General features: G+C 50.1%; 1 protein-coding gene across 1 annotated transcript; it reads right to left on the bottom strand.

Moving 5' to 3' along the window:
• Positions 1 to 12,467: 12,467 nt before the first annotated feature.
• Positions 12,468 to 13,056, bottom strand: LOC148596034 (olfactory receptor 14C36-like; the record flags this gene model as incomplete). Its single annotated transcript, XM_088532802.1, has 1 exon — positions 12,468 to 13,056. A coding segment is annotated over one exon (589 nt), but the record flags the coding sequence as incomplete, so codon positions are not given.
• Positions 13,057 to 13,727: the final 671 nt, after the last annotated feature.

Genomic DNA, 13,727 nt, shown 5'->3' with positions numbered 1-13,727 from the left:
TGGTTAGCTACTTGTCAACCAGGATTCCCAAATCCCTCTCTGCGGAGCTGCTTTCCAGCAGGTCATCTTCTAATCTATATCGGTGCCCGGGGTTATTCCTCCCCAGGTGCTGGACCCTGTACTTGTCCTTCTAATGTGATGCTGGGCAATATTTCTAAATGCCTCTGCCTTTGCTTTTGCTTTTTTTTCACCCCTACATTGTCCTATTAGTCTGGAGCTAAGTTATGAGATCCCAGTTTACCCAAGGGGTATCTGCTGGTTTGAGTGCCCTGAGGTATCTGATAGTTTTAGTGAGTATCGGAATGACCCATCCTTATTCTTGGCAGGTCTGTCCTTAAAGATCTGCTGGCATTCCTGAGCTCTGATGTCCTTGAGAGCTGCCTCCCCTGGGATCCCCCACCAGTCCCCTGAACAGGCCAGGAAATTGGCTCTTCTGAAGCCCAGTCTCTATTCTGCTCCTGTCCTTCTGCACTCCCCTCAACATTAGGCACTCCAGATTCTCATGGTCACAGGAGGCAAGGCAGACACTGACTATCCCATCCCTGATCAGTTTGTCCCTGTTTGAAATGTCCAGATACCAGAAAGCATTGTCCTCCTCAGCCCATCTGGCAGCTGTGCAAAAAAGTTCTCCTTGATGCCCTCCAGAAGCCTCCCAGACTGCTTGCACCCTGCAGTTTGCCTTTCCAGGTCGTGATAGGGGGATTAAAGTCTGCTCAACAAGAACCAGGGCCAGTGATCCACAGCCTTTTTTTATACTGCTGAGAAATAGGAGAGCTCCCTCCTGAGATGCTCACCCACAAGCTCTCACTTCAAAACTTGCCTCTTCCAAGGAAGAGCTCCGCACATCCAATCTGCTCCTTCACACAAAAGGCATCCTCCCTCATCTTCCATTGATCAACATTCCAATGATATTTCAGGCCTGTGACAGCTTGCACATCTTCACGTGCTCCTGCCTCTACTTCAGGCTGCCTACACTTGCATATATTTGGGCTATAGAGCTTCAGCTGTGGCACAGAGAACAGAATGGTCACAGAGAAACCTGTTACCAAGAGGCAAAGACACTGCATGTGCAATGGCCCATGACGTCATATATAGCAGGAACAATGCAATGGTGGAAGCAGCTTCCTACTAAGAAAGTGAATCCAGCAGTGTCCGAGGCCAGGAGGACACAGAGCTGGGCCATTGAGAAACAGCAGGAAAGGGAGTTCTGCCTGAGGTGACTCTGTGGCTATACTGGACCTATGACAGACTTCTTGCACAAATCTCCAGGAAGGACAAGTTTCCCCTGACGATGTCCATGGACCTTGACAGCCTGTGATCCAGCCACGCTGAGGTCCACGTTAGCCCAGTCCTTGTTCATATAATATGATGGAGTGAGCAGAAGTTGAGGGGAGGAGAGCAAGAAGGGCTTGAGAGAGCAAAGAATCTCAAGATATTGGTGTGATGTGCCTCTCATTTATGCAGCACATATGGATGTAGACAGGATGGACTTTCCCTACAGACAGTGCTGGATTTCATTTATTTGGGGTTTGGGATGGAACCCTAGGATTCCCTGCAGCACTTGCCCAGCAAGTGCTCCAAAGGGAATAGTTTCCCTGCAGGTCCAATCTGCTAGAGACATATGGTTGAGCTGGACAACCCAGGCATCTGACAAGGCTCTTCCAGCACTTTTCAACGCCATCAAATCAAGTGTCTGCATTGAATTACAAGAGCTGCTGGTTAATACTGGAATCTTCCTATGCCTCAGCTGGACTGAGTGGGGCTCTGTTTGTGTTTGGCACCAAGAGGTCATTTCAGATAACCAAGACATTTCTCCACCTGATCCTCACCTCATCCTCTAGGATGATGCAGGTCCCCCAATTCCTGCATCAGAGCAAGTAGACACTGACACCACATCTGTGTGTGGCACATCTGCTTTGGACCACATCTGTCTCTTTAATTGTCACCAGATATCTGTGTGTAAGAGACTGACTCTTCCATCTGCAATGATTATCCCTATGATTATAGTGGGATCTTAGACAGAGCACACATGCACACCTCTGTGTTGTGCTCACTTTGTTTTTGGCAAGGGGAATCCCACCGATGGTGTCTGTGGAATTTACAGGAAAAATCAAAATATCACTTCAGACCCAAGCCTGGGGGGGTCTGAATTCTGTAATGCCCAGATTGATTAATCCTAATCAAAACCTGAACCATGTCTCAGTGAGCTCACTTTTGTCCCATCTAGGCATCCCTGTCTGACTGTGAGATGAAAATCATTCTTCCAGACTGGGACATTCACAACTTTCATAGCTCCTCATTACTTGATGAAATAAATTGCAATGTTGGAATCCCTCTCCACTCACGAGAAAAGGAAAATAGATGATTATTTTCGTTTTCTTGAGGGAACATTCCCCAGGAGGAGGGGGCACAAGGGACAGAGAAATTGGTGAGTTCAGCTGTTCCTCTGCTCCTGAGCGGGGCCAGGCTCCTGGGACGGAGGCAGCTCGTGGCAGCCTGGCAGCACTGCCCAGAGACAGCCGAGTGCAGGAGCAGCTCCTGTGCCAAGAGCAGCAGGGCTGCGGGCACTGCCTGCTGCTGCGGACAGCAGAGCAGAGAAGGCAGCGAGAGGGGAACGGCAGTGTGAAGGAGAGAGGAGAGCTTGTTGTGGGAGAAACCTTTCCAGCCCTTGACACGGTGAGCGGGGCAAATCTGCTGATGTTCCTGGAGGTCTCTTCTGAACTCAATGCATGTAATTATGGATCAAGATTTTAAAGGTCTCTCTCCTGGAGTATCCAGGACATGGCAGGAGGAGGAGATGCTTCAGAGCAGGGATTCCCTGCCACACGCTCACAGGGACAGGGCATCCTGCTCCCTTCTCTCGGGTAAGATGCAGGGGAGTGAAGCTGCGCTCTGCACCCAGCTCTGCACGGGCTGTGATTGAGAGCAGCATCCCCCAGGCCAAGGGTGCTGTGTGCCCGGGACAGTGACTCTGCAGCCTGCGAGGGGCAGCACTGGCCAGGGTGCTCCCCACAGCGCTGCGGGGAAGCGCTGCGTGGGGGGACAGACACCCGTGAGGGCAGGTTCATTCTGCTGCTAAGAGGCTGCTGCAGGGTGAAGTCTGCTCACAGCTCCAGCTCATACACAGGGCACGTGCGAGGGGTCCTTTACAGGAGCAAGATCAGAAGGACCACTTGGAAGGGAAGGAGCCTTCCTTCCTCTCTCTGCTCTTTCAGCCTCCTGAATATTGCAGGGCGAATGAAGGAACAGGTTTTCTGCTTTGGCAGGGAACTGGGAATCCTAGATCTTCATGCCTAGAGATTAATAGGTCTGTGAGAAGCCTCAGCAAGCTGCTTAATGCCCACCTTAGCCTACAGGTAACATCCATATCATCTTTGTGGACTCACAGGACCTCATGTGACCGGCTCCTTAGGATCTGCAACTGCAGAGCTGCCCGTGGACATGGCCCAGATGTTTCTGTAGGGCAGAACTGAGCACACAGAGGGTGATACGATATGGGATCTGTGAGCAATGGCAGGGACAGGGCACTGGGATAGAGGAAGAGCTGGTGGCAGGGACAGCTGCAGGCAGCGGAGATGGGCAGGGAAGGGGCAGGGGGTGCAGGGCAGGAGCCTCCTCCTCTGCAGCCAGACCTGCAGCAGAGGAGAGGGGCAGCTCTCCTGCCACAGGTCATTGCCTGCCGCCCCACCAAAGGGCTGACAGGGACTGCCCTGCAACGTCCCCCTCGGAGAGGTGACATACCCAGACGGTAAAGTGAAAGTTTTCCAGAAGGGCCTCTCTGTCCCTCTCCTTGCCTCCCTTGGCAGCACATTTATGCTGTTGCTCCTTGTTTCCCCTCCCGTCCATGCTTTTCCTGTTCTTGCCCTCAGCTTTCTGCAGCTGGATGTTTTCAGCTGCAGTTCAGACACTGATGCTGCAAGCTGTGGAACAGAGGGGTCTGTATGGGAGTGAGATTTCCCAAGCCACCTTTTGTCCTGTGGAGCTCCTGGAAATGAAGCCTGTGAGCCTAGGCATTGCACTGGCTCTCCCTTAAGGAGAGCCCGTCTTCAGTGCTAACACTCCTTTTGCTGTTTCCCTGTGGTGCCCTGCCAGGTTGCAGGTCCCACCTGCCCTCCAGAAAGGCTCTGCTGTCTCATGGCCTATCTGTGATATCTGAGCGACGTGTGAGGAAGCTGCCGAGATGCTGAGGATATGGAGGTGGTGGTGGGAGGCTGTGCATTAGCAGCTGAAATGAGCCCTGTGTGTCTCTGGCTAGAAGGGGAGTGTGGAGACCTCCCTTAGGTGTGTGGAGAAAGGGTGAGAAATTTGGAGATGGGCACGTTGAAACTGCACAGCTCTGCTCTCAGCAGAGCCTGGCCTCCTTTGAGGGCAGCATAATGAACACGATGATCCTGTAGCTCAAGGAGACATGAGTACAAGACAGAGGGGAAAAAGACTAATAGATAAACAAGATAAACTGCACTAAGATACTCTTACTAAAGGGAGGTAATGGAGGACGGTGTCAGACAACTGAAAGACTTCAGGGATTTATCTTCCAAAGCTTATCTTAACTTCTCCATATCTTCTACTCTTTAGACAGTCCCACATGACTGGAGGGAGCTAATGTCCAACAGCAGCTCCCTCAACGAGTTCCTCCTCCTGCCATTCTCAGACAGGCGGGAGCTGCAACTCTTGCACTTCTCGCTCTTCCTGGCCATCTACCTGGCTGCCCTCCTGGCCAATGGCCTCATCATCACAGCCGTAGCCTGCGACCACCGCCTCCACACCCCTATGTACTTCTTCCTCCTCAACCTCTCCCTCCTTGACCTGGGCTCCATTTCCACCACTGTTCCCAAAGCCATGGCCGATTCCCTGTGGAACAACAGGGCCATTTCCTATTTGGAATGTGCTGCCCAGATATTTTTCTTATTATTATTGTTTGGAGGGGAGTTTTCTATCCTCACAGTCATGGCCTATGACCGCTACGTTGCCATCTGCAGACCCCTGCACTATGGGACCCTCCTGGGCATCAGGGCTTGTGTCAAAATGGCAGCAGGTGCCTGGGCCAGTGGCTTTCTCAATGCTCTCCTGCACACTGGGAACACATTTTCCCTACCCCTCTGCCAAGGCAATGTGGTGGAGCAGTTCTTCTGTGAGATCCCCCAGATCCTCAAGCTCTCCTGCTCAGACTCCTACCTCAGGGAAGTTGGGCTTCTTGTTGTTAGTACCTTTTTAGTATTTGGGTGTTTCATTTTCATTGTGGTGTCCTATGTGCAGATCTTCAGAGCTGTGCTGAGGATCCCCTCTGAGCAGGGCCGGCACAAAGCCTTTTCCATGTGTCTCCCACACCTGGCTGTGGTCTCCCTCTTTGTCAGCACTGGCCTATTTGCCTGCCTGAAGCCCCCCTCCATTTCCTCCCCAGCTCTGGATCTGGTTCTGGCTGTTCTGTACTCAGTGGTGCCTCCAGCAGTGAATCCTCTCATCTACAGCATGAGGAACAAGGAGCTCAAGGATGCCCTGAGGAAACTCATCCAATTGTTATAATGCCAGCAACATCTGTACTGAGGGTTTTGACATGAAATATATGTGTTGTTTTTCAATTTATTTCTTACTTTTGTTTTGTTACATTCCTGTAAATGAAAATAAATATTCTGTTTCATGCTGTTTGTCCTCAAGAATCTCTCACATGAATCTTAGGCATGTGCAATTCCTACTGAGTCAGTTTCCCACCATGACAAGCAAACAAGCATGACAAGCATGTCCCACCAAGACAAGTTGTTGGAGGGGCTGCAGGCCCAGGGATCTGGGGATGTGCTGGGCAGCAGGGTGGGTACGGAGGGACTGCAGGCAGACAGGGAGGGGATTTGCTGGGCACAAGAGCTAGGGAGATAGGGAGTCATCGATCTCATTATGGGGCCTCCTGCCTCTTGTCAGGGAGCTTCTGCCTTGCCCTTGCACTTGCCCTGACTGATGCTGTGGACATGGCTGAGCTGGGTCCTGACCTGGTCTTGTCATCATTCTGTGGAGATGACTTCCCATCTCCAGCTCAACTTGGCCCTCCTAATGGTTTGGAAAGTCTTGGCAAGGGAAGCTGAAACTGAGCAGGTCCCTAGATAAAAAGCTGTCTGTATGTACAGGGCAGAAAATTTCCTGACAAACAATTTAAAGGCATGAGGAGAGCTTCAGTTTCAGGCTGCCTACCCAGGAAGACTGCACACAGAGTCTTATGTGCATGAAGCAAGAGCAGCCACATTGGTCTGAGCTTATGATGCCCCAGATCCAGGCAGGGCCAATAGTGCTGGGATCTATGGACAGAAGATGCCATCCTCCAGTGCTCAAACAAGAGGAACAGAGCAGGTTTGTGGATGGTAACGGGGGTCAGGTGGAGTCCAGCAGTGGCCAGATAACACTGAAGAGCTCCAACCAGCCCTGCTCTGTGTAGGAGGTTGGACTGCAAAACTCCAGGGGTCCCTTCCCACAGCAACTTCTCTGTAACTCCGTGATTTCTTATTCCTTAGCCACAGATCCAGAAGCTCAGGGAAGCCCCAGGAGTCCTGGCTGCCACATTGTCCACAAGCAAGTTCGGACCCTCTGCCAGGACTCTTGTGGTAGCCTCCAGCCCTGAGCAGCTGCTGCCACAGCCCCGGGATACACAGGGCTCTTTGCAGTGACAGTTTCTGTGTGACGCATCGGGAAGGAGCTCCCGAAGCTGGGAGCTTTGGTGGAGAGCAGCAGGATCACTGGGAAAAAGAACTGAGGTCCAGGCTGTGGGTGTTGATCCAGCAGTCCCCATCTCACTCATCAGTCCCCATCTCATTTGACTCCATCAGCAGTTTGTGAGGCGACCAGCTCCCTGCTCTGCAGATGATGAAGCTGGTGAATATCCCTACAACCTCCCTTCCTGCTCTTCCTCATCTCTGCATAGTCCTGGGGACCATCTTACAGAAGGGAAACCCAATATCCCTGGAGTTCTGTCAGAGATGTGCCTTTTCAAGTCACTGCCAAAGGAAGGACTTCTTTGGGTTGCTTTTTCAGTCTGTGGCAGCTCATGAGTGATGCTGTGAGCCCAGCTCTGCAGGCTGGGGGTCTTGGCCCATTCTCTCCTTGTCTCCTGTGCGTCTACCTAAGTCTCCCATTCCCACATGTCCTGTTTAAAGTGACAATTCCTAACATCCCCTTTAGGGCACTATCTGGACACACTGTGATTCCTGCCAATACTCTATTCACTCAGACCCAGCGGCTGCTTTGCCCTTTAGGGAGGTTAAAGCTTGCTCTGTCTTTCTGCAGTCTGCCCTGTAGAGCCAAGTCCTTGCTATATATGTATGGATTGTATGGACTTAGAATACATTCAAAGAGTGTCATTATTTTCCATGAAACTCTACTCTGCTTTATTTTTTTGTTTCCTTGTAACTAAAAGAAGATCCCCCTGTCCTTGTAACTAAAAGAAGATCCCCCTGTGACTGTTGGAAGCCAGTTGTCTAAATAAAGCACGTGAGAATTGGGGCAGGTGAGCTGTAACATTGAGTGCAGACTTAGGTGGGCTAAGGCTGGCTTTCAAGATGACTGATTTAAATTCCCAAGAGGCTGATGAGGGAAATGGTAGGGCTGGGGAGATGGGAAGGAAGATTGTCCATACAGTGCCTGATCTCTGGGTCACTGCTTTCCCTACATCTGCTCACTTCATTAGGAGTTACTCTGGATGGCCATGAATTGGATGCTGTGCTGTTACCTATTCTTTAGAATAATAATAGAAAACTTTTAAAAGATGAAATACTTGTATATGATTGTTGTCTTTAGCTTTCATGCTACACTCCCCAAAGCTCTGCAATTAGCCATGGACACTTGAAGGAAATTGCAGGGAGAGTCCTGTTTTATCAGGGGTTTTGCTTTTTAATGAGCCCCATGCACTACTTGGAGCTGAGTCCATGAATTGCAGCTATTGAAAGGAGATTGAAGAAATCCGGGAAGAAGTCAAAGTCAGAAGGAAACCCTAAAGTTTTGTAGAGCATTAATGGATCCCACTGAGGCCATTAACTACAACAACTCACCAGGGACTATTAAAGGTAAAAAAATATAATCATTGGTAATAGATAGGTAGAGGAAATACTCAGGTGGCTTTGATGCTGAATACATCCTTTATGTGTTTTATCAACACACATTGGCCAAGCACAGGCAGAGAAACCCTGGAAAGGGAGATCCTTTCCTCCATGGGTTGCCCACGTCCTCCCTGGCATTAGTGTATGGGTGAGGGTGTGCAATGCTGAGTGCAGGACAAACACACGACACCTCCCAGGGTCCCCAGAAGTATAAAGGGAGCAAAGAAGTCCTGATGATTCGGTGTAGGCCTCGGTGACAGACACAACAGCCATAGTCAAGAGGATAAAGACCTCCATTCTGTTGGACCCTTGGCAGCGCCCTTGGCCATCTCTACCACAGGTCATCCTAGACCTGCTCCTGTGTCCCTGCAGACTATGGACACCCAATCTGCTTCCCCAGCAAGTTCTCACAAGAGGTTCTCCTTCCCTTCCTTGATGGCTTTTCCATCCTCAGTGTGTGCTTCTTGAAACACAAAGCCATGGGTGGTGACAGACTCTGTCACCCAGAACCCTGATATTTCTTCATCCTATTGCCCAATGTGAGCTTCCCAAGCTGTATTTTGGTCCTGTTTCCTCTTTTCGTGCTGCTTCCCACTACCAAGGAAATCTCTTGGCAGCCCCACAATGTGGGGATGAATATAACCTTGTGTGTCATGACAGAGTGGAACGTGAGGAACGGAAGTGCCAGGGCTTGAACGACAGGCCCGAGTCGGGGTTGACTTAGAGATGAATACAGCACTGCCTTTGCAGTACACAACACTCACCCATAGAATTGCTCATGCCAGCTTGCACGGAGGCTTATTAAACTGTAGCTTTTTTAAGCTCTCATGCGGCTATTTTTGACCTTGAAGGGAACCCTCCCATCCGAGGCCTGGGCTCTGACCAGATCCCCATCCCACATGATAGGGAAAGTATGCCACATCAGATGTTACCGCTCACAAACAAAATGCAAGTTATCATGATTTGCTGATTTGGCTCTATAAAACATGGACACTTTTGCCACGATTTTAGAGACCTCACGGATGGAAGCACCACGTAAGACCTCCCATTTGCTGGGAAGTTTCTCCAAATCCTCGCCACAACAGGGACTCCCCAGTGACTGCGGATCTGGATGATGATGGCATATGATGACATATTTAGGCACTTGGTGATGTATCTTTTGATCACTATTCTCATATAGTGATGGTTAGGTGCATTACCTTGCTTATTTTGTCTGTTAATAAAACCAAGCGCGTAGTAAGCTTATTTTGTTAAATGTATCATTCTGTACTGCCTTAATATTAATAGTGAAATAAGACCATTCTTTCCAGTGGTCTTTCCAGTGGTCTTTCTGTCGCCACGTCTGCCCCAGTCAATTGGCAAAACACCATGTTCTTTGCAGATGCCCGTTGCAGCTCTCAGGATGCAGGGTTGGCCTCTGATTTTCAGCCTTGCAGGCCACACTATTTCTGAAGGCATCTGTACTTCTGGTCTGGTGCTGCTCCCTGCAGGTGGTCACCCTCAAATCAAGATCAGTTGGAGGGGGCCACAAGTGTTTCTAGCCACCTGGAACCTGGAAGTTGCACCTGGAGTTCTCTCAGGCAGCAGTTGCCTCCTCCAGGGTAGTGAGCAGGCAAGTGTTGCTGTACTCTTCATTTGGTAAATGGGTGTCCTGGTTTTCATGTGATGTTTCTTGGTCAGGTCACAAATTCCTCCTTCCTGGATCCTGTGGTGTAAAGAAAGAAGGACAACTCTCCAGAGCTCCATGCTTTCTGTCCTTTCTTTTGTCCAAACCTGATTTCTGGGCTCTACATAGCAGTCAGCAGATGACCTGGATGTCCTCGGGTCCTGCCCTAGAGCCTATTCACTTAAAATGCAGTGGGCATTGGTGGCAAGTAAAACTGTCTTTCCTTTTGCCAGGGACAAAGAGCAGGAGCAGTCTTTATGGTTTTGTTCTGATTGCAGGCCAAGATTGTTCAGTGTCTCGTGGCTCAACTGTGCTTTAGTAACATCCATGAGCTGCTGTAGGTTCAGACAAGCCCTGGAAGCAGCAGTCCTCTTCCCCTGTGACCCTCTTCATCCTGCCGGGGCTCATTTTCAGCCAGAAATCCCTCTCAGCACACACCTCCCCATCCTGTGAAAGGCAGCAGTGCAGGACTGTAGAGGAAGGGCCACATGCTGTGTGTGACAGCATGGCTTTCCATCCCGTGGGTGACTGTGACACCACCCGCTAATCTCCCATCCCGACCACCCTCCAAGGGGAAAAAGAGCTCAGTTCCAGTGCTGAGCTGTGCAGGTGCTCTTCTTTCTCATCGTGCTCCTTTGTATGCCCCAAGCTCCCAGCCCTTAAGGCTCTGAGTAGCAAGTGTGTGTTACAATCAGGATGCAAATTATTGCCTGATGACTTTTAAAAGAAGGGAAAGATGCCTCTTCTCTTGCTGCTCTCCAAAAAAAAGCAGCCCAGCCTGAACCAGGCAATGCCTGTAACTAGACCAAGCAAGGTAGAGCAAGATCCTTCTTTGCACTCAGCTTCTTCTATTCCCAGTTGTCCCTTTGACCATGCAGTTGGCAGGTGAAGTTGTCTGAGGTGTGAAACACAGGAATAACACCAGAGGAGAAACTGCCACTTGTGCACTTTGAGATGTGATCGTGACACATGCAATGGTGCAGTGTGGCCAACAGAGAAGGGGTAAAGGGAAGCAAGCTAACCATCAGGAGGCATGAAAGCAGTGCAAGATGCAGTGTCATAAATGCAGCATTCCAATGTGAGCCCCTTTTTGCATCTATCAGGCGCTGCTCAGAGAGTCTCTGATGTGTGAAGGTTGCTTGCCAAGGGCCAGAGGTACAAGCAGTGTAACTGGAGGGACTCGATTTCTTCCAGTTCATGGAGCTCTGTCAGACGTGGGCACTGAACAGTGCAAGAGAGTCCCCTGAGAGCCCATGGTTTTGTGGGTGTCCAGTTTGCTGAAGTGAGCACTACTCAGATCCTCCTCCAGCAAGGGAAAGTCTTCCTTTCTCCATTTCCCCATGGTCTCCAGGGCCTAGTATTCCTAAGGGTCACTCTTAGCACTAAAGCCTGCGGCAAAGGTGGCCTTTTCTGTGTCCTCTCTCACCAGGGCTCTTAGCCCATTCAGCAGCAGGCCCGTATTTTCCCTAGTCAGCCTTTTGTTCCTGCTGTATTGTTGTATTGTATTTTAAATAATTATTTATTATTATTTTATCAGGAAAGTAAGAGTCAAAATTCAGAAAGAAATAAATGAAGAGCACATGTTTCATGCCAAGTACATGGGAATGACAAGTGACTGCACACAGGACAGTTTTGGCACTGACATTGTACCCATTGAGGAAGTTTCCTCAGTGCCTCCTTGAGCTCCTTGTTCCTCGTGCTGTAGACAAGGGGGTTCAGTGCTGGAGGCACCACTGAGTACAGAATGGCCAGTACAGAGAGATCCAGAGCTGGGAAGGATATGAAGGGAGGAGAGGGGGGAATAAAGTGGCTAAGGGTGACATTTCAGTGCCCCTGTGACCAGGGGTACGAGTCAGACCCAACCAAATGGGTATCATGACCTCTAATCCCTCCAGGGGACTGCAGATGACTGCACAGTCCAGGGCACCCGGACTGCAGAGCATTTACAAGGGTGCTCGTTGTGTCCAGTTGTGCCTATACATCCTGCCCCTGGTGTTTGATAGATGGTGACCCAGAGGGCTCTCCGTTCTCCCTTCTTCCTGACAGTTGAGTCCTCACTTCCTGACCTGAGACTGCAGAGTCCTCTTTTGCCTGCGAATACCCAGTGCTTTACCTCTAAGAAACTCCATCTTTGAGGAGCTCTCCCTTTATGAGGCTCTACTCACAGACCATCCCAGGCATATGCTGTTCCAGGAGGATCTCTGTGCTCTCCTGACATCTCCAGCTTCCCCTCCATGAGAACAGCCGTCTGACACTGTGCCTTAATACGTAGGAGAGCTGTGCATGTGTAAATCCATGACCATTCCGCGTCTCCACTATGCTTGGACTCTGATAGGTAAATTCCCAAACCAGCCCTTGGTCTCTGAAAGATCATTACATGATTCTGAGCTCTGTGTTGCTGAACCCATGGAGAATCCTGTGCAGCAGGCCCTTGAGGGCTGCAAGTCCTTGGGCCTATTCTTGACACCAGCTTTGGAGGAAAAGCCCAGCTTTCACGCACTGTACTGGTAGAAATTACTTTATTAGAGATACTGTTAGGGAGCCAGTCCTTGTCCAGCATTTGACACAATTTAGGGTATCAGGTGAGACAGAGAAGACACTGTAAAAAGGGGAATTAAAACAATTACTATCACTAGTAAAAGTCATAATAAAAATAACATGAAGAAACAATGCTCAATCCAGTTATGGGATACAGAAAGAGTCATCTGTGGAGAGATGTGGAAAAATTACCACAGCTTGAAAAGGTCCATCACTTTCCTAATAGCATCCTTGAGCTCCTTATTCCTCATGCTGTAGATGAGGGGATTCAGTGCTGGAGGCACCACCGAGTACAGAACAGCCAGCACCAGATCCAGAGATGGGGAGGAGATGGAGGGGGGCTTCAGGTAGGCGAACAGGCCAGTGCTGACAAACAGGGAGACCACGATCAGGTGCGGGAGGCACATGGAAAAGGCTTTGTGCCGGCCCTGCTCTGATGGGATCCTCAGCACAGCTCTGAAGATCTGCACGTAGGACACCACAATGAAAGTGAAACACGCAAAGCCTAAACAGCCAGTAACCACAATAATCCCAGCTTTCCTGAGGAAAGAGTCTGAACAGGAGAGCTTGAGGATCTGAGGGGTCTCACAGAAGAACTGCTCCACCACATTGCCTTGGCAAAGTGGCAGGGTAAATGTGTTCCCAGTGTGCAGGAGAGCATTGAGGAAACCACTGGCCCAGGCAGCTGCTGCCATTTTGACACAAGCTCTGCTGCCCAGGAGAGTCCCATAGTGCAGGGGTCTGCAAATGGCAACATAGCGGTGAGGAGAAAATACTCTGCTGACATGAAAAATAGAACAACTTAAGACCTGCCCAAAACATCCCAAGTAGGAAATGGCTCTGGTGTCCATGAGGGAATTGTGCATGGATTTGGGGACAGTTGTGGAGATGAAGCCAAAGTCAAGGAGGGAGAGGTTGAGGAGGAAGAAGTACATGGGGGTGTGGAGGCGGTGGTCGCAGGCTACGGCTGTGATGATGAGGCCGTTGGCCAGGAGGGCAGCCAGGTGGATGGCCAGGAAGAGCGAGAAGTGCAAGAGCTGCAGCTCCCGTGTGTCTGCGAATGGCAGGAGCAGGAATTCTTTCAGGGAGCTGCTGTTGGACATTTCCTCCCCATCCATATGGGAGACTCACCAAGGGAAAAACAGACAGAGACAAGTTAGGAGGACACTCTTAAAAGGAAAATAAACAAATTAATGAAGTTTTCTCATCTATTTGTCTCATTCCCAGATCTCTGAGGCTCATGCTTCTTCTAGCTAGAAAATGATGTCACTCTAAAAAGAGAGCAGCCCATGCTGAGAGCAGAATCTGGCTTCAGAGTGCCCATCTCGGACCTTCTCACCCTTTCTACATGCCCCTGAGGGAGGTCTCCACACTCCCCTTCTAGCAAACAACACACCAGACCCTTTTCTGCTGCCCATTTACAGCCTCCCACCATCACTTCCACACTA

The sequence above is a fragment of the Tinamus guttatus genome, unplaced genomic scaffold (assembly GCF_059628265.1).
Source record: "Tinamus guttatus ecotype Peru unplaced genomic scaffold, ASM5962826v1 Tinamus_guttatus_pri_ptg000034l, whole genome shotgun sequence".
NCBI lineage: Eukaryota > Metazoa > Chordata > Aves > Tinamiformes > Tinamidae > Tinamus > Tinamus guttatus.
Note: the sequence above shows the minus strand (reverse complement) of the source record. Positions and strands in the feature narration are given on the sequence as shown.